Source organism: Anomaloglossus baeobatrachus, chromosome 12 (assembly GCF_048569485.1).
Source record: "Anomaloglossus baeobatrachus isolate aAnoBae1 chromosome 12, aAnoBae1.hap1, whole genome shotgun sequence".
NCBI classification, from domain to species: domain Eukaryota; kingdom Metazoa; phylum Chordata; class Amphibia; order Anura; family Aromobatidae; genus Anomaloglossus; species Anomaloglossus baeobatrachus.
Genome location: NC_134364.1, coordinates 47,471,604 through 47,498,068, shown reverse-complemented (window position 1 = coordinate 47,498,068; position 26,465 = coordinate 47,471,604). Strand labels below are relative to the sequence as shown.

The 26,465-nt window shown below is 50.8% G+C and overlaps 1 protein-coding gene across 5 annotated transcripts in view; it reads left to right on the top strand.

The window, feature by feature from the left end:
- The window catches only part of ARID4A (AT-rich interaction domain 4A), a 244,604-nt gene that overhangs the window by 137,489 nt on the left and 80,650 nt on the right, over window positions 1-26,465 (top strand). For all 5 annotated transcript variants that reach the window (XM_075329592.1, XM_075329593.1, XM_075329591.1 and 2 more), the window contains exons 13-14: window positions 12,694-12,788; window positions 12,869-12,966. In XM_075329592.1, coding sequence (XP_075185707.1) covers window positions 12,694-12,788; window positions 12,869-12,966 — 193 coding nt within the window. The remainder of the gene's footprint in view (window positions 1-12,693; window positions 12,789-12,868; window positions 12,967-26,465) is intronic.

The window sequence follows — 26,465 nt, the reverse complement described above, 5'->3', positions numbered from 1 at the left end:
TGCCCGACCACTGCTCCATTTAGTCCCTGCAGGGCTGATAAAAGTACCCCATTCTCTCAATCAATATGGGTCCCAGCGGTCGGACCCCTACAGATTAGTACCCATTAAGTGGCTAGGTGATGACTTTTTTTCACTGGACAACCCTTATAGCCATTTGATCACCCGAAGAAAAAGTGTTTCTTTGTCGCTCCATTGGGAGACCCAGACAATTGGGTGTATAGCTATTGCCTCTGGAGGCCACACAAAGTATTACACTTAAAAGTGTAAGGCCCCTCCCCTTCTGGCTATACACCCCCAGTGGGATCACTGGCTCACCAGTTTTGTGCTTTGTGCGAAGGAGGCAACACATCCACGCATAGCTCCACTTTTTAGTCAGCAGCAGCTGCTGACTATGTCGGATGGAAGAAAAGAGGACACATATAGTGTCCCCAGCATGCTCCCTTCTCACCCCACTGTATGTCGGAGGTGTTTGTAAGGTTGAGGTACCCATTGCGGGTACGGCGGCAGGAGCCCACATGCTGATTCCTTCCCCATCCCTTTTTACAGGGCTCTGGGTGAAGTGGGATTTACCGGTCTCCAGGCACTGAGACCGTGCTCCATCTACAGCCCCTGGAGAAGATGCTGGATGGAGCGGAGTACATCAGGGACATGGCCCTGCTTCCTCAAGGTACTCTGTGTCCCCGTGCATTTGGCGCTCACACCGCAGCATGCTGGGTGTTGTAGTGCGCTGGGGGACATCAGCGCTGCGGCGCCTGTGCCATGGCCTCATTCAGCTTTGCTGAAGCAGGCTCACTTATGGGAATTGGTCGCGCCGGCCGCTGGGACTGCGGCGCGGCTGGCACTTGTAGTGCGCCGGGGACTTCAGCGCGGCCTGCGCTTTTACGGCGGCCGCGCTGATAATAGAGTCCCCGGCTTTTGCGGCCTGCTTCCGTTCGTTCCCGCCCCCAGACCTGCCAGTCAGGAGAGGGGCGGGACGCTGGCCACTTCCAGGAATCGGTCGCGCCGGCCGCTGGCAGCGGCGCGGCTGGCACTTGTGGTGCGCCGGGGACTTCAGCGCGGCCCGCGCTTTTACGGCGGCCGCGCTGATAACTAGAGTCCCCGGCTTTTGCGGCCTGCTTCCGTTCGTTCCCGCCCCCAGACCTGCCAGTCAGGAGAGGGGCGGGACGCTGGCCACTTCTATGAATCGGTCGCGCCGGCCGCTGGAACTGCGGCGCGGCTGGCACTTGTGGTGCGCCGGGGACTTCAGCGCGGCCCGCGCTTTTACGGCGGCCGCGCTGTTAACTCGAGTCCCCGGCTTCTGGGCCTAGTCTCCCTTCGTTACCGCCCACAGCCCTGACAGTCAGGGTAGGGGCGTGACGCTGCATAGAGCAGAGCTGAGAGCTGGAGTATGTTTTGCATACTCCACCCCTCTCACTGTGTGCACTGTGAATCCGGATTCCCGCACTTTCTCAGGCACGCCCACGGCTTCCTTCTCTACAAGGACACCGGCAGCCATTAGTGTCAGTTTCTGTACGATACAGAGACAAGTGTGGAAGACCCTGGCATTCTGATAGTCACACAATCGCTGTAACAGGCGTTAAGCAGCACCTGTGGTGCTAACCCCACTAGTGCAGAAGTGCACTTATAGATATGCTTGTACTATATACATTGCACTGTTTGGTCGCACGTTGTATATACCCTCCTGGATTATGCGGAGGAGTTATCAGCATATTCTCTGTGTAAAACAAAGGTGCAGAACCACATGTTTTTCTATACAGCTGGTACAGCATGTACGGCTATACGGCCGGCAGGTACATAGACTCCCATTGTATGCACTAATGGCCAGGGGATGAGGACGGTGTCTGCAGTATTTACTGACAGTTTTTCTGAGACTATGGCTATGATACTAGAAGCCTAGCAGTCCGGACATGTCTCTCACAATATGGGCACTGTTGAATCATTGATCCATGGCCCCCCTCAGTGTGAATAACTAACAGCTCCGGGAATGTCACACGCATCCCAGAGTCACGGCTCTGCACGGACGTCAGTCCCAGACAGCCTAAGTGGGCTCGCTATGAGCGGCCTCGGTTTCATCAGGGTCCTAACAGAAGGACTCGCTGTGTAATGAGGCGGAAGTAGCGGCTCAGGATTTTGATCCTGAGACCGCTCTCAATCTGGATACACCTGATTGTGACGCCATAGTAAATAATCTTATAGCGTCCATCTATAGAATGTGGGTTATTTCTCACAGCTCCTCCAGTGGAGGAGTCAGCTTCACGTATTTTTCTGGACCACTCTGCCTTCAGAGAGGCAGTCCAGGAACACCACGCTTATCCAGATATGCGCTTCTCCAAACGGCTTAGGATACACGTTATCCCTGTCCCCTGACTTGGTCAAGGACTGGACCCAATGTCCCGAGCGGCATCCTCCAATCTCCAGGCTTGTAACTAGATCCATAGTTGCAGTGGGAGATGGAACTGCAAACTCAAAGATACCACTGACAGACAGATGGATTTCTGGTCGAAAGCCATCTATGAGGCTGTCGGCGCACCGTTGGCTCCGACATTCTCTCCCTTGGGGCACTCCAAGCTATTTCAGCTTGTCTTACACAGATTGACACGGTTACACGTACATCTGTGCCGCAGGTGGCATCCTTAACCTCTCAAATGTCTGCATTTGTTTCTTACGCGATTCAGGTTGTCCTGGACTCTGCGAACCGTGCGGCGGTAGCCTCCGCTACTCCGTGTTTTTAAGCAGAGCCTGGTCTGCTTCCAAAAAAGGTTGCCTAACCAGTTGCTTTTTTCTGCTGACCGACTGTTTGGTGAGCGTTGGATGTAACCATCAAACAGTCCAGGGGTAAGGATTCATCCTTTCCTCAGCCCGGACACAACAAACCCCAACAGAGCAAGAGGCAGTCGGGGTTTTCGGCCTTTTCGAGGCTCGGGCAGGTCCCATTTTTCCTCGTCCAATGTGGACTCAAAAGGATCAGAGGAGCTAAGATTCTTAGCGGGCTCAGTCTCGCCCAAAAAAGCGACAGTCTGAAAACCCGCTTCCAAGGCGGCTTCCTCATGACTTGCGGCCTCGGTCGGTAGCAGGCTCTCCCGCCTTGGCGATATTTAGCGGCCATAGGTCAATGACCATTGAGTGTGAGACATTCTGTCTCACGGGTACAGGATAGAGCTCACTTCTCGTCCTCCAACTCGATTCTTCAGAATTTCTCCACCTCCCGGCCGGGCCGCTGCTCTTCTGCAAACAGGGTGCACTCTACAGGCAGAAAGAGTGATGACCCCCGTTCCTCTTCAGGAACAAGGTCACGGTTTTTACCCCAAATTCTTTGCGGTACCTATAACAACGGGCCGTTCCGTCCCGTTCTGGATCTAAAAATGCTCAGCAAGCTCATGGACACCAGGCGGTTCCGGATGGAATCCCTCCGCCATGTCATCGCCTCAAGGTCCCAAGGATATTTCCTAGCATCATTAGGCATCAAGGATGCTTATCCACACGTGCCGATTGATCCAGAGCACTAGCGTTTCTACGCTTCGTTATAGGAGACGAACACCCTCTGTTCGTAGCTCTACCGTCCGGCTAGCGACAGTCCAACTGGTCTTCGCCAAGGTCAGGGCAGCAGTAGTCACAGTCCTGCACTCTCAGGGTCACTCTGTGGTCCCGTATTTAGACGATCTACTTGTCAAGGCACTCTCTTAGGAAACATGCCAACACTGCCCGAACGTTGCGCTGGAGACTCTCTAGAGTTTTGGGTGGATCATCAACTTTTTAAAGTCAGATCCGACCCCGACCCTATCGATAACATATCTAGGCATAGAGTTTCTTACTCTCTCAGCGATAGTGAAGCTGCCGCTAGACAAACAGCATTCACTACGGGCTGCAAGCTCTTCTTTAAGAACCAGTCGCACACATTGAGACGCCTCATGCACTTCCTACGTAAGATGGTAGCAATGGAGGCAGTTCCTTTCGCGCAGTTTTACTGCGTCCACTACAATGGGACATTCTCCGCCAATGGGACGAGGAGTCGACGTTCCTCAACAGAGTCGTCGTTCTTTCTCAGGCGGCCAAGGAATCTCTTCGGTGGTGGCTTCTTCTCACCTCTTGGTCAAAAAGAAGGTCCTTCCTATCCCCGTCCTGGGCGATAGTTACGACAGAGGCGAGTCTATCAGGGTGGGGAGCAGTTTTTCTCCACTACAGCGCTCAGGGTACGTGGACTCAGCAAGAGTCCACTCTTCAGATCAATGTTCTTGAACACAGAGCAGTGTATCTTGCCCTACAATCCTTCCAACAGCGGCTGGAAAGCAAGCATATCCGACTTCAGTCGGACAGCTCCACAGCGGTGGCATACATCAACCACCAAGGAAGAACGCGCAACCGGCAAGCCTTCCAGGAAGTCCGGCAGGTTCTGATGTGGGTGGAAGACACGGCATCCACCATATCCACAATTCACATCCCAAGTGTGGAAACTAGGAAGCTGACTTCCTAAGTCGCTGAGGTGTGGCCGAAAGAGTATGGTCTCCTCACCCGGACGGGTTTCAGGAGATCTGGCGCCGCTGACAGAGGCCGGACGTCGATCTAATGGCGTCACGGCACAACAACAATGTGCCAGCTTCATGGCACGGTTTCACAATCATCGAGCTCTGGCGGCAAACGCCTTAGTTCAGCATTGGTCGCAGTTCCAGCTACCTTAGGTGCCACCTCTGGCATTGTTGCCCAGAGTACTGCGCTAGATCAAGACCGACTGCGGCCGCGCCATCCTCATCGCTACAAATTGGCCGAGGATGTTGTGGTACTCGGTTCTGTGGTGCCTCACGGTAGGCTAACCGGGGGCACTACCAGACCAATCAGACTGGCTGTCTCAAGGGCCATTCTTCCATTTGAATTCACGGCCCTCAACCGGATGGTGTGGCATTGAGTCCTGGAACCTACTGTCGTCAGGATTACCTCAGGACGTGGTTGCCACCATGAGACAGGCTAGCATACCAACGTCCGCCAAGATTGACCACAGGACGTGGAAGATGTTCTTATCTCTGTGCTCGGCGCAGGGTGTTTCTCCCTGGCCGGTTGCATCGTCTATGTTTCCTTCCTTCCTGCAATCTAGGTAGGAAAATGGGTTGTCGCTCAGTTCCCTTTAGGGACAAGTCTCAGCGCTATCTGTATTTTTTCAGAAACGACGACTTCCTCAGGTACGCACGTTCCTACGGGGAGTTTGTCTTCTCAGCACTCCGTACAAGCGGCCGTTAGAGCCCTGAGATCTGAACAAGGTTCTAATTGCTCTCCAGATGCCGCCTTTCGAGCCTTTCAAGGATGTCTCCCTTCCCGTTTTTCACGGGAAGTGGCCTTCTAGTAACGGTCTCGTCTCTTAGGAGAGTTTCCGAGCTAGCAACGCTCTCATACAAACTCCCTTCCTGGTCCTTCGCCAGGACAGGGTAGTTCTGCGTCCGGTTCCGGAATTTCTCCCTAAGGTGGTATCCCATTTTCATATCAATCAGGATATCACCTCACCTTCTTTGTGTCCTCGTCCAGTCCATCAATTTCAGAAAGATTTGCATCTGTTGGTTCTGGTGAGAGCACTCAGGTTCTACTTCCCGCATGGCGCTCCTGCGCCACCCGGATGCACTCTTTGTCCTTGTCGCTGGTCGGCGTAAACAGTCGCAAGCTTCCAGATCCACCCTTGCTCGGGGGCTCGAGGAACCAATTCTTGAAACCTACAGTTCTACTGGGCTTCTGGTTCTCTCAAGGCCGAAGGCCCATTCTACCAGAGCCGTGGGTGCATCCTGGGCATTACGGCACCAGGCTACGGCTCAGCAGGTGTGTCAGGCACCCACCTGGTCGAGTCTACTTACTTTTACCAAGCATTATCAGATGCATACCTACGCTTCGGCAGACGCCAGCCTAGGTAGATAAGTCATTCAGGCGGCGGTTGGCCACCTGTAGGAGAGGGCCGTTTGACGGCCCTATCATGAGGTATTCTTTTACCCACCCAGGGATTGCTTTTGGACATCCCAATTGTCTGGGTCTCCCAATGGAGCGACAAAGAAGAAGGGAATTTTGTTTACTTACCGTAAATTCCTTTTCTTCTAGCTCCAATTGGGAGACCCAGCACCCGCCCTGTTTTTTCGGGGTTTTTCTGTTTTTTCGGGTACACATGTTGTTCATGTGGTATGGTTCAGTTCTCCGATGTTTCCTCGGATTGAATTGGTCTTTAAACCAGTTATTGGCTTTCCTCCTTCTTGCTTTGGCACTAAAACTGGTGAGCCAGTGATCCCACTGGGGGTGTATAGCCAGAAGGGGAGGGGCCTTACACTTTTAAGTGTAATACTTTGTGTGGCCTCCAGAGGCAATAGCTATACACCCAATTGTCTGGGTCTCCCAATTGGAGCTAGAAGAAAAGGAATTTACGGTAAGTAAACAAAATTCCCTTCTTTGTTCCTTTGTTGGGTGATCACCATTCTACTGATAATTTGGAAGCAACGTTCAGATAGTTGGCCTTCCCAAAAGCTCAATAAATGAAGGGGGTTCTCACCAGCCATTACCGATGAGGACGAGACCAAACCTTGGCTGAGCTCCCACTGACCCATTGTGGCCCGTAGTCTAACCTGTAGCACGGAGGTCGTCGCATGGGACCCGGACTCTTGATACTAGTCTTGGTTGGGTTCTCATTGTGTGGTGCTGGTCTCCATGTGTCTTGTATGGTTTCATCTTTATGTAACAAACAAACTGTTCAGCACTGAACCGTGCAATACCTTACACCAATACCTTAGAACAGCCTCAGTCCTCCTTTTAGAAGAAATGGTAATGGGTGCACGAGGAGAGGAGATATCCAGAACAGAAGTCCATAAAGTAGAAAGCCACGGCATACACCATCTAAGATTCAAAAAGTGCTTTTATTCCATATAGCGTGCAGGTAAAATAGCGGGGAAGAGTGAGCCGAGTGCAAGCCCCCTAAGGACGACGGCCGTTTCGCACCTTGTGTGCTTCTACGGGTCCAATCATTGGACCTGTAGAAACACACAAGGTGCGAAACGGCCGTTGTCCTTGGGGGGCCTGCACCCGGCTCTCTCATCCCCGCTATTTTACCTGCACTGGACCCGTAGAAGCACACAAGGTGTGAAACGGCCGTCGTCCTTGGGGGGCCTGCACCCGGCTCTCGCTTCCCGAAACGGCCGTCGTCTTTGGGGGGCCTGCACCCGGCTCTCTCTTCCCCGCTATTTTACCTGCACTCTATATGGCATAAAAGCACTTTTTGGATCTTGAATGGTGTATGTCGTGGTTTTCTACTTTATGGACTATTGTTTCATCTTTACCTGTGCACACAAAGTTTATCAAAGTTGCAAGACCTTACTAGGATGCTAGTCATCTACCAAAACCCAGAGCTACCGGGGTGTGTGTCACGCTGCTGAGGGCCATGTACCTCCTCATAACGCTGATTTCAGTTTTTCTACTTTTGCAGCAGCTGCCTCCCGGCTTCAGACTGTAGGCTGTCCCTCACCCACTGACCCGACCCATGCCGTGGGGGGTGCTCGTCTCCCCAAGGCACTGACTCGTTCTGTAAGTTCGGTCGGTCTGTGTGGGGGGCCTAAGGTTTACACTTAATCTCGTTTTGGGAAGGTGGCTGTTCCTATGTAATTTTATCTCAATTTCTTTCACAAACGTTAATTGAAAGGCAACTGCAATTACGAGATCACGTGTTCTTTCTTCCTTTTTTTTTCTGGAATATTTTTTATAGTTACACCACATCCAGTGCATTTTATGTTGTAACTTCTTGTATACCTTCTGTGTATTTGTTTTTTTTTTTTCTTTCAGTTAATATACGAAGACATCAGTCCTAATGATAAAAAATGCTCTTGTAGACAATCTGTCATAAACAAAAGACCTATTGTTTAATTCAGATTTTTATGTTTAAATGTATTTTTTGTTTTGTTTTTATTGTTTTCCATACAACTTAAATATTCACACTAACCACTAGGTCTAATACAGTGTTTCCCCAAAAATAAGACCTTGGAAATATATTATTTTCTGCTCTGAAAAATGCACTAGGGCTTATTTTCAGGGGGCGTCTTAAATTTGCCTTCTGTATTAGTGCCCAAGGATCACACCACAATCCTAGTTATGGCTCTTTAGCTGAGAGTCACAGCTGCATAGACATAAGTGGCGGCTAATTGAGTTAATGAATATTCACCCTCTTACAAGCTCAGAATCCTACCCACCGCTGTGAGTCCTGCACAGCACTGACGCTCTATGCCCGCTGTCCTTTATCGGTGTACCAGGATCACAGCTCCATCCGCAGTGACTCTCCTGAGCGGAGAGAGACAGAAACATAGACATACTCACTCTCAGATTAGGAGTGCCACCAATGATTGCAATGCGATCCTCGGGCTGGTAGTTCCGGTAATACAGCAGGCAGAGTGCAGGTGCAGTGCAGGATTACAGGAGAGGAGGGTGAATATTCATTCTCTTAATTAGCTGCAGCTTTGGGCTGGTTCACACTAAGCGACAGCGACAACGAGGTCGCTGTTACGTCACCACTTCCTGTGACGTAACAGCGACCTTGTAAGTTGCTGTTATGATCGCTGCTTAGCTGTCAAACACAGCAGCCAAAGCAGCGATCATAACCGCGAGAGCAGGGAGCCGCGCACACTGCTTAGCGCTGGCTCCTTGCTCTCCTAGCTACAGTACACATCGGGTTAATTAACCCGATGTGTACTGCAGCTACATGTGCAGAGAGCCGGAGCCGGCAGCACAGGCAGCGTGAGAGCTGCGGAGGCTGGTAACGAAGGTAAATATCGGGTAACCACCTTGGTTACCCGATGTTTACCCTGGTTACAGCTTACCGCAGATGCCGGCTCCTGCTCCCTGCTCGCTTCATTTCGTCGCTCTCTCGCTGTCACACACAGCGATCTGTGTGTCACAGCGGGAGAGCGCCTTTGAAGAAAACGAACCAGGGCTGTGTGTAACGAGCAGCGATCTCGCAGCAGGGGCCAGATCGCTGCTCAGTGTCACACACAGCGAGATCGCTAATGAGGTCACTGCTGCGTCACAGAAACCGTGCCGTAGCAGCGATTTCGGTAGCGATCTCGCTATGTGAGAAGTACCCCTTAGAGCAACTCAAGGTGACAATAAAATTTATGTTCCCTGAAATAGTGACACACGAGCCCTATTTCAGGTTACTATTTGAGTACGCAACTAGGGCTTACGTTTGGAGTAGGGCTTATATTTCAAGCCTACTCCATAAAGGCCGAAAAATCCTGCTAGGGCTTATATTTGGGATAGGGCTTATGTTTTTGGAAAATCTGTATCATGGACATTAGCAGCAATAAACCGACCCACATCCCATTTGTCTAGAAACCTTATATGTGCATGCTCTAATCTGGGCAAAGATCACTGTTCAGAGAAGGGGAGGGAGTGAGCTGGTGACATCCTGTGACATCTACTGTATATACACAGGAGAAGGAGGTGAGCTAATACATCACATATTGTGAGTGGTGGATCCTGTGTTATCTACTGTATATAGAGGTGCAATTTGTCATACAGGAAGAGGAGGTGAGCTGTGACATCCCTCATTGTGAATGGTGGATCCTGTGTTATCTACTGTATATAGAGGTGCTATTGATCATACAGGAGGGGGATGAGGTGAGATGTGACATCACCTATTGTGAATGGTGGATCCTGTTATCTGCTGTATATGGAAGTGCAATTTGTCATACAGGAGGAGGAGGTGAGCTGTGACATCCCTCATTGTGAATGGTGGATCCTTTATCTACTGTATATAGAAATATAATCAGTTATTGTACACGAGGAGGTGAGCTTTGTTATCACCTATTGTGAATGGTGGATCCTGAGTTTTTTTTACTGAATATAGCTGTTATTAGACATTGTACAGGAGGAGGAGCAGGCGAGCTGTGATATCCCCTTTTGTGGGGGGTGGATTATGTGTTATATACTGTATAATGAGATGTTATAGGTCCCAGTGGTCAGTGTGAAAACTGGAAGCTATAAGGGGTTGTCCACTTTTTGGACATCCCACGCTTAAATTCTTTATTACCCTGTGCAAAATTAAAATGGAGAGAGAGAAAAAACCCAACATAAACATCTGCTGCAGCAATGTTAGTGGCCTGGCTTCACCGCTAACTACTAATAGCGGGCAATCATGGGTGTGAGTGCTGCAGCCCATCAGCAGCCGCTACTATCCTGCGGCACTCTCGAGGCAGAACAATATCGCACAAGTGCTGGGGGACCTGGTGCCAACATCACTGCAGCAGCATCGGGTCGGAGGAGTGTGGGTTTTTTTTTTTTTTTTTAGATATTTGTTTCAGTTTTTACATATCACTATAAAATAATATTTTTTTTTAAAGTACTTCTTTAAAGCAAAAACCTGATTTAAACAATAGGTTGTTTAGTGACAGCCGATTCCTTCCTCCCAGACCGCGCACAGTATGAATTGGAGCCTAAGTGAACGATTGCAGCCAAGTAGATTTTTCTGCCCTGAAATGTATTAATCCATTAAGGCTATGTGCACACGTTGCAGAAATTCCTGCACCAAATCTGCATCCCTTGGCAGGAAAAAAAGCTGCAGCAAAAACATGCGCATGTGCCACTTTTGTTTTCATTCGTAAAAGCACAGCCAAAACCTGAAATAATTGACATTCTGCAGATTATTTTCTGCACCAAATCTGTAAGAAGAAAGTCCTGAATGTGTGCACTACACTTCAGGATTCTCATTCACTTTTCTGGCATAAGGATTTCCTTGCAGATTTGTGAAACTATGCAAGCAAAAACGCAGCGTGTAAGCAGCCTTAAGGTATATTTTGAAGAAAAGTATGCCTTTCTGCAGTCACACAGCCGGGCCGTGAGTCCCACTGTGCGTGGTTCGGGGAGCATGAATCGGCTGACAGGTCCCCTTTCCAGGACAAGGTGAACAAATGTTCGTTTTTCCTCTTTCTCCCCCACCTAGATTCAGAAAGGCGCCCTGTGCTGAAAAATATTACATTACTCTTCTACAGCCTTAATAGTATAAAGTAAAATCGCTTTACTGGTATCTGTAGTAAATACTTCCATTCCTAATAAAATAACCTCTTTAAAATTGGTTCTTGCGCCATTCCTTAGTTATTCCTCCTGGAAATAAATGACTTAAAGGGGTACGCCTATCTTTAAAACCCTATCCCAATATGTAGTAGGTTTAATAATATTCGTAAATACCTCCCATTAGAAATGTAGTATAGTTCTCCTGATATAGCCATGTATCTTACCTCATGTGCAGGGCATTGCAGCTTAGGTATCCATGGTTATGACCAACTAGTAACACTAACTGTCATTATATGAGTGGAAGTAACCATGGATACCTAAGCTGCAATGCCCTGCACATGTTGTAAGAGACATGGCTGTATCAGGAGAACTATACTACATTTCTAATGGGAGGTATTTCCTAATAATAACAATAATATTAGCATATAGTGACAGTTACTAATGGTCATAACCACGGATACCTAAAGGGCCTGCAATGCCTTGCACATAAGGTAAGAGACATGGCTAATCAGGAGAACTATACTACATTTCTAATGGGAGGTATTTCCTAATAATATTAGCATATAGTGACAGTTACTAATGGTCATAACAATGGATACCTAAAAGTCCTGCAATGCCCTGCACATAAGGTAAGAGACATAGCTAATCAGGAGAACTATACTACAATTCTACTGGGAGATATTATTATTATTTTTTATTATTATTATTATTATTACTACATATTGGGATAGGATTTTGGAAATGGGAATACCCTTTTTTTAAGTTTTAGATTTGAGAAACCTAAAAAAAAAAAATTTTTGCAGGACTCTGGTCAGGTAGCTACATCAGTAGTCTGTGAAGCCGGCCCAGAGCCTTACGTCCTGCAGCTTCCTCAGCGCCTCTTTGGATTAGTAGGCCCAGAGTGACGTCAGGCATGCGTCAAGCCCCAAGCATGACCATGCGCCAGGTCTACAAATCTGATGGTCCAGCTCTGGTCTGGCTGACATGGACTGCAGACATGGCTACTGGACCCTACTAAATTTACAACTGGACCTTACATTTCCCCATGTAACTTATATGTAACTTATGTCCATGAATGCCCTGACATGGGCTAGATACAATGCTAGGTCCTGAGAAAAGCGCCTATTGGGAGGCAGATTGGACCTTTTTATCTGGGCCATTAAATAACCGTTGTGAGCCGCACGTCGCCCCGTGTAAACTGGATGTGGTGCTGTATGGGGGACATCACGGTAATGATCATTCTGTCCCCATACAGTCTGGGTGAATATCTAGGACTCTGTTCACACGTCAATTGACTTGCGTGTTTTTGATCGGCCCTCGATTCCGAGCAGATATCGATCTGCCTATACAGGCCTTCATTATATGGACAAACCCCATTGACAAGGGGAACGAAAGTCAATTTTCAGGAGGAATAACACAGGAATGGCTAAACGCGGAGTCCTGACCTGTCAGGAGAGCAGACGTGTCCTTTTTAGGCACCGGATGTTGCCTAGTCCTGTACTCTGTGCCTTCTACCTGTGGTCCTCACAGACGACCGTGTGATGTAGTCCTGGTTTATGACAATATCTGCTATTGTTTCCGGTCACCTTTCCTTCACATGATTACATGCTGATCATTCGTAGATCACCTTGTGTCCGGTCCTAGTTGTCGTCCTTACGGGTTGTCACTTTTTACCATCACTAGGAACGTCCATCAACAAGCCGCCAGTATTGGGATACAAGGATTTGAACCTTTTCAAGCTCTTCCGCCTTGTGTATCAGCAGGGGGGCTGTGACAATGTAAGTAACATCTGAGCTGGATATCCTCTCTGTATCCCGGCGGAGCATAACTACATTTATTCTTTTTTTTTTTCCCCCAGATTGAGAGCGGTGCCATCTGGAAGCAGATTTATATGGACCTTGGCATTCCTATTCTGAATTCCGCAGCATCCTACAATGTAAAGACTGCCTACAAAAAGTAAGTCCGGAATTAATGTATCCTGATCGGTTTAAAGGGGGATATCCTCTAAAATGGAAAATAGGGGTGTATCTGGGTACGTCATTCTGTTTTTGTATCTATTAAAGCCTGTATATGCTGCCTCTCCTGAGATCTCCGCATACAGTTAATTATCTTTTGCTCCTAACTTTCCTCAGCTGTTGTAAAAGATGCTGCTATAAGTACATGTACCCCAATAAATGTAAGGTACTGTCAGTATTCCTTTGGTGAAGGAGCAGATTGAGGACATTCATGTCTGCAAGACCCCAAATTGCCTTTACACTTTCAACAATGAAGATGCTGGGGGAAGATTAAGGGATTGTCCATTACTAGACAGCCCTTTACTAAAAGAAATCTATCAGCAGACGTTTGCTATGTAATATGATCTAGGGGCAGAGACCCTGATTCCAGCGATGTCACTTACTGGGCTGGGTATTGATGTTTTAATAAAAATGTGTTTTATCAGCAGGACGTCCCTCCACTTAATTGTAGACATGTCAGTCTGTGACGAAACCGCACCTCCACCCTGACGCCTCTAACACGTATGTCAGAGTCACGTGATCCAACATCGCCACTCGCCCCCCCCCACACACAATGGTCTGCGCCCCCAAGGGGTATGTAAGGTCTGCTTGGTGCAATGTAACACTAACATCTCTTGTCCCCATGGGGAGGGAGACAGCAGGCTGCGCAAACTCCAGCTCTCACAACCACGTCCGGCTGCCAGAACCTTTCCGCTAGCAGCAGTGAAACCGAATTCTGTCGGCCCAGTACAGTAGTCTGCCACCAGTTTCTCGTTAGATATAGACCTGGTTCGTTTGCAGGACTAGATCAGGCCAGAAACCAGGCCAGGTAGTGTGTAATACTAAGCCGAACTCGTGGATATGAGATTTGGGAATCAAAATAGAAGAAACAGCCCACAATTAATTTATATATTTAATAGCCTTAAGGGCACACTAGATAGAATATCTGTAACTTCCATCTTGTATATAGTGTACGATCTCAGAAGTACAGGTAAGTTATGATTGCAAGCAGATACACAGATCAGACTCTGCTAAACATGGGATTATTCTTTAGTGTCCAGAAAGGTAAGAATTGGTGGTTTCCCCCATATTTCCGCCCCTGAGTGTCCCACGCAGAAAATATGATTATCATATTTCTAGTTATGATTTGATCTATCTATGGATGGGAAATGCAGAGTGTCTATTGTCTTCCTACCACCAGTTATTAATTATAGACTACTATGCACATCCCACAATTCAGGAAAAATGTGTGATGTGCATCTCGCTGTCAGGAAGCTGGAAATATGCCTGCCCTATTTGTGGGAGTGACGCGCTCCCCAATATTGTAGCTCTTACACAGGACCCTTCCTAACTACAATCTCTCCTTGAAGTTGTACTGAATCATACAGTTTCCAGCGTCCCCTAGTAGCTGAATTACCTTGTCAGCAGGGGGCTTTCTCCTGGCTGGTGCTTCTTCTTTAGTCTTAATTGGATTCTGTCACCTGACCATTTGGTGACCAGACCTGGGGGATTCCTTCTTTCTGCAAGGCAGGGGGGTGTGCATGAAAAGTGGTTGTTGCCTGACATGTATGAATGTCATATTCCTCACAGTTGTCCTCTACTTCATAACCTTCCCCTTTTAAGAATATTTATAACTGTGTTTTATTACATTATGTGCTTCCGAGCCGGTATCTCAGTGATGGCTACGAGATTCATTTGGTGTCTGTACATCAACTTTCATTCCATTTTGCCCCGTCTTCATCACTCTGGATTTTGATGGGCCATCACTAGAGTACATACATAAGAGTAAAAAAATTGTACATCAGCCTTGTCAGTTGCCTGTGATTGCTAGATCGGAACCTGGTGATCATATTCCTACCTACGACATCCCGGGAGCCTCTTCTGATTTACAAGGCCCCCCCAACACCACGACCCAGCAGGGGACAACTAGGCAGAAGAGATGCTGGCCGGGTAGAATGAGCTTCACAGGACTCTTGTCTGTCGGCCATACACTACCGATGTGACCTGTGATGGGAAAACTGGCTTAAGAAGCATGTAATGAAGCAATTCTAAATTTCTTTGTCGCTCTATTGGGAGACCCAGACAATTGGGTGTATAGGCTATGCCTCCGGAGGCCGCACAAAGTATTACACTCAAAAGTGTTAAGCCCCTCCCCTTCTGCCTATACACTCCCCGTGCTCCCACGGGCTCCCCAGTTTTTTGCTTTGTGCGAAGGAGGTCAGACACGCACGCACAGCTCCACAGATTGGTCAGCAGCAGCTGCTGACCATGTCGGATGGAAGAAAAGTGGGCCCATATAGGGCCCCCAGCATGCTCCCTTCTCACCCCACTCTTGTCGGTGGTGTTGTAAGGTTGAGGTACCCATTGCGGGTACGGAGGCTGGAGCCCACATGCTGTTTTCCTTCCCCATCCCCCTCAGGGTTCTGGTGGAAGTGGGATCCTATCGGTCTCCAGGCACATGAGACCGTGCTTCATCCACAACTCCTGTGGAGCCTGCTGGATAGGAGCCGGGTATCGTTCAGGGACATGGCCCTGCTACTTGGAGGTACTCTGTGTCCCCGTGGGGACCGCGCACAGCAACACTCCAGCTTTGCTGGGTGTGCTAGTGCACCGGGGACCGCGGCGCTGACCGGGTTAATATGTGCCATTACACAATCAGCGTTGCTGAGTGTGTTTATGTATAGGGACTGCCGCATTGACCGCCGCTGCCTTGGAAACACTGCGGCGCGGCTGGGACTTGTAGTGCGCCGGGGACTTCCACGCCGGCCGCGCTTTTACGGCGGCCGCGTTTATTACTAGAGTCCCCGGCTTTTTGCGGCCTAGTTTCCTTTCCTCCCGCCCATAGCCCTGACAGGCAGGGGAAGGGCGGGACGCTGCACAGAACGAGCAGCACTGAGGGCTGGAGCATGCTTTGCATACTCCACTCCCCTCACTGTGCACAGTGCAGGCACCAGCTCCCGCTCTTTCTGGGTCACGCCCACGGCTCCCTCCTCTCCTCAGGATTCCTGTCAGCTCCTCGGACGCTGCAGAGGGGGACAAAATCTGGGAGACCCAGGCAGGGACTCTGGTGGCCTCACAACCGCTTTAAGCGGGTGGTAAGCAGCACCTGTGGTGCTAGCCCCATTGTGCAGTAGTGTAACATTATATGTTTATTTTACACTGTATAGTGCACAGTTGATTTCTGGCTATATACCCTATTGTGTTGCTCAGGGAAGATAATAGCATGGCGCCCACAAAAGGCAGGGGTGCCAAAACACAGGCTTATTATGCTGCCTGCGCCGCATGTACGACCCCACTACCGGCAGGTTCCACTGACCCTCATTGTATACAGTGCTCGGGCCCTGTGACACTTACTCAGCCAGAGCCTCTGCTAAGAGGGGCCCAGGGGGAGCGACCTGCTGACAATGTCCAGGTGACGGGGACAGAGTTTGCAAAACTCTCTGAGACTATGGCTAAGATACTAGAAGCCTTGCAGTACAGGCCGGTATCTCAGCACAGGGACTCTGTTGAATCTTTGTTCCCTGGCCCCCCTCAGTTGGACCAACAATGTCCTCCCGGGGTATCTCATAGATCCCAGGCTGAGGGTTCTGACACAGACCCCAGCCCCAGACCGACTAAGCGAGCTCGCTTAGATTTTCCCTCGACATCATCATATTGTTCAGGGTCTCAGCGAGGGGAATCTCGAGTTGATGAAGCGGAGGTAGCTGATCAGGATTCTGATCCTGAGGGCGCTCTCAATCTTAATACTCCAGACGGGGACGCCATAGTGAACGATCTTATTGCATCCATCAATCAAATGCTGGATATTTCTCCCTCAGTCCCTCCAGCAGAGGAGTCGGCTTCCCAGCAGGAGAAATTCCGGTTCAGGTTCCCCAAGCGTACACCGAGTATGTTTCTGGACCACTCTGATTTCAGAGAGGCAGTCCAGAATCACCATGCTTGTCCAGATAAGCGTTTTTCTAAGCGCCTTAAGGATACACTCAGTGTCCCAAAGTGGATCCTCCAATCTCCAGACTGGCGGCTAGATCCATACTTGCAGTGGAAGATGGGGCTTCACTCAAGGATGCCACTGACAGGCAGATGGAGCTCTGGTTGAAATCCATCTATGAAGCGATCGGCGCTTCTTTTGCCCCAGCATTCGCAGCCGTATGGGCGCTACAAGCTATCTCAGCAGGTCAAGCGCAAATTGAAGCAGCCACATGCACGTCCGCGCCACAAGTGGCGTCCATTACCACTCAGACCTCGGCATTTGCGTCTTACGCTATTAATGCTGTCCTGGACTCTGCGAGCCGTACGGCGGTGGCAGCCGCCAATTCGGTGGTACTCCGCAGGGCCTTGTGGCTACGGGAATGGAAGGCAGATTCTGCTTCCAAAAAGCGCTTAACCAGTTTGCCAATTTCTGGCGACAGATTGTTTGGCGAGCGTTTGGATGAAATCATCAAACAATCCAAGGGAAAGGATACATCCTTACCCCAGCCCAAACCGAACATACCGTATATGCCGGCGTATAAGACGACTGGGCGTATAAGACGACCCCCAACTTCTGCCCTAAAAATATAGAATTTGGGATATACTCACTGTATAAGACTACCCCGCTCCCAAATGAAAAAAAGTCTGCTTTGATTGCAACATGTTAATTTTAATTCCGCGAGAGCCGTACAATATGTTTTTAAAGGGCCATTGACAGATCAATTGCTCCAATGTTCACTTAGTACAGCAAGGAATGCTCCTCCCTGCTGTATAAAGCCACATCTGGACTGAAACAATGGTACTACACTCTGCTACAAACAGACACACACAACTCTGCTACAAACAGACAAACACACACAACTCTGCTACATACAGACAAACACACACACACAACTCTGCTACATACAGACAAACACATACAACTCTGCTACATACAGACAAACACATACAACTCTGCTACATGCAGACAAACACACACAACTCTGCTACATACAGACAAACACACACAACTCTGCTACATACAGACAAACACATACAACTCTGCTACATACAGACAAACACATACAACTCTGCTACATACAGACAAACACATACAACTCTGCTACATACAGACAAACACGTACAACTCTGCTACATACAGACAAACACGTACAACTCTGCTACATACAGACAAACACATACAACTCTGCTACATACAGACAAATACACACAACTCTGCTGCTCTGTGGGGCCTGCACCCGCGGCTCGGCGGGTACAGCACCCGCGGCATCGGCGGGGGGGGGATTGGCAGGGCATACATCTGGGGGGTTAGAAGCAGCTCACCGGGGCCCATAATGGGCACAAGTCCCCCTGTGTTAGATATCTCCCCCATAGTGCTGTCCATGGCCCCTATATAGATCGCACAAGTCCCCCTGTGTTAGATATCTCCCCCATAGTGCTGCCCATGGCCCCTATATAGATCGCACAAGTCCCCCTGTGTTATATATCGCCCCCATAGTGCTGCCCATGGCCCCTATATAGATCGCACAAGTCCCCCTGTGTTAGATATCTCCCCCATAGTGCTGCCCATGGCCCCTATATAGATCGCACAAGTCCCCCTGTGTCAGATATCGCCCCCATAGTGCTGCCCATGGCCCCTATATAGATCGCACAAGTCCCCCTGTGTTAGATATCTCTCCCATAGTGCTGCCCATGGCCCCTATATAGATCGCACAAGTCCCCCTGTGTCAGATATCGCCCCCATAGTGCTGCCCATGGCCCCTATATAGATCGCACAAGTCCCCCTGTGTTAGATATCTCTCCCATAGTGCTGCCCATGGCCCCTATATAGATCGCACAAGTCCCCCTGTGTCAGATATCGCCCCCATAGTGCTGCCCATGGTCCCTATAGATCGCACAAGTCCCCCTGTGTTAGATATCTCCCCCATAGTGCTGCCCATGGCCCCTATAGATCGCACAAGTCCCCCTGTGTCAGATATGGCCCCTAGGCTGCTGCCCATAGTAAAATAAAACCCTCTTTCCTTACCTCCTCCAGCGCTGAGCTCCCTCCTGTCTGGCTCCGTGCTTCTGTTCTTCCACTTCCTGGTTCTCAGTGCGGTCATGTGATCGGCACAGCAGGCTGAGCTCTCTGCCTGATCACACTGGAAGCAGGGACACAGGGAGAAACGCTGCAGGGGTAAGTAAAGCTTTTTTATTTTAGAATGAGCAGCAGCCTGGGGGCCAAATCTAACACATGGGGGACATGTGCGATCACACTGGGACGCAGGCTCATATAATATGCACCGCTGCCCCAGCCCCTCACTGCGTGCGATTTCAGCACCATTGGAGATGGACAGCGGCTGTGCATATTATATGAGCGGGTGCAGGAGATCAAAGGATGCAGGCCGCAGCGTTCCCCTGTGCTCCAGAGCTGCTGCCCCCACCTCCCCTGGACGCTGCAGTGTACATACACACCCCCCCCCCCCGTATATCCGGCGTATAAGACGACCCCCCCACTGTAGCCATTATTTTAAGGGGGTAAAAAGTCGTCTTATACGCCAGTATATACGGTACCACAACAGAGGAGAGGGCAGTCGAGGTTTCGGTCCTTTCGGGGCGCGGGCAGGTCCCAATTCGCCTCGTCCAAAAGGCCTCAGAAAGAGCAAAGGAACTCTGTTGCATGGCGGTCTAAGTCACGTCCTAAAAAGACCACCGGAGGGGCAGCTAACAAAGCGGCTTCCTCATGACTTTCGACCTCCTCATTCCGCATCCTCGGTCGGTGGCAGGCTCTCCCGCTTTTGCGACACCTGGCTGCCACGAATAAAAGACCGCTGGGTGAGAGACATTCTGTCTCACGGTTACAAGATAGAGTTCACCTCTCGTCCCCCGACTCGATTCTTCAGGTCATCCCCGCCTCCCGAGCGAGCCGAGGCTCTTCTGCAGGCGCTGGGCATTCTGAAGGCAGAAGGAGTGGTGGTCCCTGTTCCTCTTCAGCAACAGGGCCACGGTTTTTACTCCAACTTGTTTGTGGTCCCAAAGAAGGACGGGTCTTTTCGACCTGTCCTGGACCTGAAACTTCTCAACAAACACGTAAAGACCAGGCGGTTCCGGATGGAATCCCTCCGCTCCGTCATCGCCTCAATGTCCCAGGGAGATTTCCTTGCATCGATCGATATCAAGGATGCTTATCTCCACGTACCGATTGCTCCAGAGCACCAGCGCTTCTTGCGCTTCGCCATAGGGAACGAACACCTGCAGTTCGTGGCACTGCCGTTCGGCCTGGCAACAGCCCCACGGGTTTTCACCAAGGTTATGGCTACTGTAGTAGCGGTCCTCCACTCTCAGGGTCACTCGGTGATCCCGTACTTGGACGATCTGTTGATCAAGGCACCCTCTCTAGAGGCATGCCAACACAGCCTCGACGCTACCCTGGAGACTCTCCAGAGTTTCGGGTGGATCATCAATTTTCCAAAGTCAAATCTGACACCGGCCCAATCGCTGACATACCTTGGCATGGAGTTTCATACCCTCTCAGCGATAGTGAAGCTTCCGCTGATCAAGCAGCGGTCACTACAGACAGGGGTACAATCTCTCCTTCAAGGTCGGTCACACACCTTGAGACGCCTCATGCACTTCCTGGGGAAGATGGTGGCAGCAATGGAGGCAGTTCCTTTCGCGCAGTTTCACCTGCGTCCTCTTCAATGGGACATCCTTCGCAAATGGGACAGGAAGCCGACGTCCCTCGACAGGAACGTCTCCCTCTCGCAGGCGACCAAAGCTTCCCTTCGGTGGTGGCTTCTTCCCACTTCATTATCGAAAGGGAAATCCTTCCTACCCCCATCCTGGGAGGTGGTCACGACGGACGCGAGTCTGTCAGGGTGGGGAGCGGTTTTTCTCCACCACAGGGCTCAGGGTACGTGGACCCAGCAAGAGTCCTCGCTTCAGATCAATGTTCTGGAAATACGGGCAGTGTATCTTGCCCTGAAAGCGTTTCAGCAGTGGCTGGAAGGCAAGCAGATCAGAATTCAGTCAGACAATTCCACAGCGGTGGCATACATCAACCACCAAGGCGGCACACGCAGTCGGCAAGCCTTCCAGGAAGTCCGGCGGATTCTACTGTGGGTGGAAGCCACGGCCTCCACCATCTCTGCAGTTCACATTCCAGGCGTGGAAAACTGGGAAGCAGATTATCTCAGTCGCCAGGGCATGGACGCAGGGGAATGGTCCCTTCACCCGGACGTGTTTCAGGAGATCTGTTGCCGCTGGGGGGTGCCGGACGTCGATCTCATGGCGTCCCGGCACAACAACAAGGTACCAGCGTTCATGGCACGGTCTCAAGATCCCAGAGCTCTGGCGGCAGATGCCTTAGTTCAGGATTGGTCGCAGTTTCAGCTCCCTTATGTGTTTCCTCCGCTGGCACTGTTGCCCAGAGTGTTACGCAAGATCAGGGCCGACTGCCGCCGCGTCATCCTCGTCGCTCCAGACTGGCCGAGGCGGTCGTGGTACCCGGATCTGTGGCATCTCACGGTCAGCCAACCGTGGGCACTACCAGACCGACCAGACTTGCTATCTCAAGGGCCGTTTTTCCATCTGAATTCTGCGGCCCTCAACCTGACTGTGTGGCCATTGAGTCCTGGATCCTAGCGTCTTCAGGGTTATCTCAAGACGTCATTGCCACTATGAGACAAGCTAGGAAACCAACGTCCGCCAAGATCTACCACAGGACGTGGAAAATTTTCCTGTCGTGGTGCTCTGCTCAGGGTATTTCTCCCTGGCCTTTTGCCTTGCCCACTTTTCTGTCCTTCCTTCAATCTGGACTGGAAAAGGGTTTGTCGCTCGGCTCCCTTAAGGGACAAGTCTCGGCGCTCTCTGTGTTTTTCCAGAAGCGCCTAGCCAGACTTCCACAGGTACGCACATTCCTACAGGGGGTTTGTCACATCGTCCCTTCATACAAGCGGCCGTTAGAACCCTGGGATCTGAACAGGGTGCTGACGGTTCTTCAGAAACCACCATTCGAGCCAATGAGGGATATTTCTCTCTCACGCCTTTCGCAGAAAGTGGTTTTCCTAGTTGCAGTCACTTCACTTAGGAGAGTGTCTGAGCTAGCAGCGCTGTCATGCAAAGCCCCTTTCCTGGTGTTTCACCAGGACAAGGTGGTTCTGCGTCCGGTTCCGGAATTTCTCCCTAAGGTGGTATCCCCCTTTCATCTCAATCAGGATATCTCCTTACCTTCTTTTTGTCCTCATCCAGTTCACCAATGTGAAAAGGATTTGCACTTGTTAGATCTGGTGAGAGCACTCAGACTCTACATTTCTCGTACGGCGCCCCTGCGCCGCTCGGATGCACTCTTTGTCCTTGTCGCTGGCCAGCGTAAAGGGTCACAGGCTTCCAAATCAACCCTGGCTCGGTGGATCAAGGAGCCAATTATCGAAGCTTACCGTTCGGCTGGGCTTCCGGTTCCCTCAGGGCTGAAGGCCCATTCTACCAGAGCCGTGGGCGCGTCCTGGGCTTTGAGGCACCAGGCTACGGCTCAGCAGGTGTGTCAGGCGGCTACCTGGTCGAGCCTGCACACTTTCACGAAGCACTATCAGGTGCATACCTATGCTTCGGCGGATGCCAGCCTAGGTAGACGAGTCCTTCAGGCGGCGGTTGCCCACCTGTAGGAAGAGGCCGTTTTACGGCTCTCTTACGAGGTATTATTTTACCCACCCAGGGACTGCTTTTGGACGTCCCAATTGTCTGGGTCTCCCAATAGAGCGACAAAGAAGAAGGGAATTTTGTTTACTTACCGTAAATTCCTTTTCTTCTAGCTCTAATTGGGAGACCCAGCACCCGCCCCTGTTTTTTTGTGTACACATGTTTGTTCATGTTGAATGGTTTCAGTTCTCCGATATTCCTTCGGATTGAAGTTACTTTAAACCAGTTTACAATTCTTTTTCCTCCTTCTTGCTTTTGCACCAAAACTGAGGAGCCCGTGGGAGCACGGGGAGTGTATAGGCAGAAGGGGAGGGGCTTAACACTTTTGAGTGTAATACTTTGTGCGGCCTCCGGAGGCATAGCCTATACACCCAATTGTCTGGGTCTCCCAATTAGAGCTAGAAGAAAAGGAATTTACGGTAAGTAAACAAAATTCCCTTCTTCTTTGTCGCTCCATTGGGAGATCCAGACAATTGGGTGTATAGCTTCTGCCTCCGGAGGCCACACAAAGTATTACACTTTAAAAAGTGTAACCCCTCCCCTCTGCTATACACCCTCCCGTGCATCACGGGCTCATCAGTTTTTATGCTTTGTGTTGAAGGAGGCACACATGCACACAATGCTCCACATTTTAGTCAGCAGCAGCTGCTGATTATATCGGATGGAAGAAAAGAGGGCCCCTAACAGGGCCCCCGGCATGCTCCCTTCTCACCCCACTCAGGTCGGCGGTGTTGTTAAGGTTGAGGTACCCATTGCGGGTACACAGGCAGGAGCCACATGCCGTTTTCCTTCCCCATCCCTTAGGGGCTCTGGGGAAGTGGGATCCTAACCGGTCATCCAGCCACTGGGACCGGGCTCCCTCCGCAGCCCCTGGGGGAATCTGCTGGACAGGAGACGGAGTATCGTCAGGGACATGGCCCTGCATCTACAGGTACTCTGTGTCCCCGTTGGGACGGTGCATGAAGCACCTTGGCCTCAGACGCAGCTGCGACTGCGGTGTGGATTTTTTGTCTGGGACTACCGCGCCGACTGTGCCTGTTTGTCGGCCGCGGTTTATACTTTAGTCCCCGGCTTTTGCGGCCTACTGTGTTAAACTCCCGCCCCTGAGCCTGCCAGTCAGGGAGAAAGGCGGGACGGTCGGTATGATGCCGACAGTGAGGGCTGGAGCACACTTCGCTGTCCTCCGCCCCCCTCACTGATCTCTATGGGCCACCAGGTTCCCGCACTTTTGCGGTGCCGCCCACGGCTCTCTCCTCCCCTCGGAACGCCGGCAGCCATTGTTATAATTCTGCCGGTGGAGGATCTCAGAATCTGCAAAGGTTTCCCACTGCTCTGGGAGAGGGGGATCCTAACCGGTCGCCATGCAGGGACCGGGCTCCATCCGCAGCCCCTGGGGGATTCTGACGGACAGGAGACTGGACATCATCAGGGACAGAGCCCTGCATCATAAGGTACTCTGTGTCCCCTGAGGGACGGTGCATGCAGCATCTGTGTTACAAATGCCGCAGCGGTTGCTGAGTGGTTTGTGAGACTGGGACTACCGCGCCGACCGCGCCATGTTTGCCGGCCGCGTTTTTAAATTTAGTCCCCGGCTCTTGCGGCCTAGTACCATATACTCCCGTTCTCAGGCCTGCCAGTCAGGGGTAACGACGGGACGGCCGACTGGACGTCGGCAGGGAGGGCTGGAGCATACGTTGGTATCCTCCTTCCCCCTCACTGAGCACTGGGGGGCACCAGTTTTCAGGTGCTGACCCCCCTTGGTGCCGCAGTGTATATATATATGTTTATTTAAATGGTATATGATCTCACTGTCCGGCAGCATTATTTGCTTTTGGCTGTATACCCTCACTAAATACTCTGCAGATGACATGCTGTTGTCTGCTCTTAAAGAGTAAGGGTGCCAAGGCACTGGCTTATTTTGCAACCTGTACCATATTACAGGCAGGTTCCACATACCCTCATTGTGTACAATGCTTGGCCCCGAGGGCACTCACTCAGCCGGAGCCTCCGGCACTGGTGGGACCCTCGGCCAGGTGGTACCGCCGGTTTCCACTGCACAGATGACAGGGACAGAGTTTGCATGTTGGAATCAGCAAATCTCTGAGTAGCTTTCACATTCCAGGACTCAGTCTATGGACAGAGGGTCTGCTAAGATACTTGAAGCCTTGCAGTCCAGACCGAGAACACAGGGCCAGGGAGCTGTGAGTTCATCGCTCCCGGGTCCCTCTGGGTCGGTACAACAAGGGGCTCCTGGGGTAACACCCAGATCCCACGGTGAGAACTCCGTCACGGACCGCGGCCTCTGATAGGCTAAGCGGGCCCGCTGGGAACCTTCCCCGACTTCATCAGGAGTGCGTGTTCGATCACTCTAACTCCAGAGGGGCCGTCCAGAAGCACAGAACTTTACGGACAAGCGCTTACTAAGCGCCTTATGGACACGCGTTACCCTTTTCCCCCCTGACGTTGTTAAGGGTTGGGCTCAGTGTCACAGGGTGGATTCTCCAGTTTCTAGGCTGGCGGCTAGATCCGTAGTATTAGTGCCAGATGTCCATCTCTCACGAATGCCCTGACAGGCAAATAAAGCTTATGATGAAATCCATCTATGAAGCCATAGTCGCATCTTTTGCTCCAGCCTTCGCAGCCGTGAGGGCACTCCAAGCTATCTCAGCTTCTCTGGCTGAGATTATTGCGGTTGCACATACCTCTGCCCCGCAGGTTGTGTCCTTCACTTCTCAGGCGTAGGTTTTTTCGTTCTACGCCATGAACGCCGTTCATGGACTCTGCGAGCCGTACAGCGGTAGCATCCACCAATTCGGTGGCAGTCTGCAGGGCCATGTGGCTACGTGAATGGAAGGCAGGCTCTGCTTCCAAGAAGTTCTTAACCGGTTTGCCATTTTCTGGCGACCGTTTGTTTGGCGAGCAATTGGATGAAGTTACTAGACAGTCCAAGGGAAAGGTCTCGTCCTTGCCCCAGTCCAAAGGTTTCGGTCATTTCGGTCCTCAGCAAAGTTCCGTTCCTCCACGTCCAACAGGTCAGAGGAGGGCTAGAGGAACTCTTCTGCATGACGGTCTAAGTCACAAGGCGGCTTCCTCATGACTTCGGCCTCACCAAGACCGCGTCCTCGGTCGGTGGCAGGCTCTCCCGCTTTTGAGACGCCTCGTGGCCACATGTCCAAGACCGCTGGGTGAGAGACATTCTGTCTCACGGTTACAGGATAGAGCTCTGCTCTCGTCCTCCAACTCGTTTCTTCAAAACATCTCCGCCCCCCGAGCGAGCCGATGCACTTTTTCAGGCGATGAACACTCTGAAGCCTCGATGTCACAAGGAGACTTCCTAGCATCAATTGACATCAAGGATGCTTATCTCCATGTACCGATCGCACCCGAGCTTCAACGCTTTCTGCGTTTCGCCATCAGAGACGAACAAATTCAATTCGTGGCACTGCCATTCGGCCTGGCGACAGCCCCACGGGTCTTCACCAAGGTCATGGCAGCAGTGGTGGCGGTCCTACACTCTCAGGGCCACTCGGTGATCACTTACCTAGACGATCTTCTAGTCAAGACACCCTCCTGGGTGGCATGTCAACGCAACCTGACCATTGCTCTGCAGACTCTCCAGGGGTTAGGGTGGATCATCAAATTTCAAAGGTCAAAACTGACACCGACCCAATCACTGACTTGCCTCGGGATGGAGTTTCACACTCTCTCAGCGATAGTGAAGCTTCCGCTGCATAGTCAGCGTTCACTACAGACAGGGGTGCAATCTCTCCTTCGGGCCCAGTCACCCCTTGAGGCGCCTCATGCACTTTCTAAGGA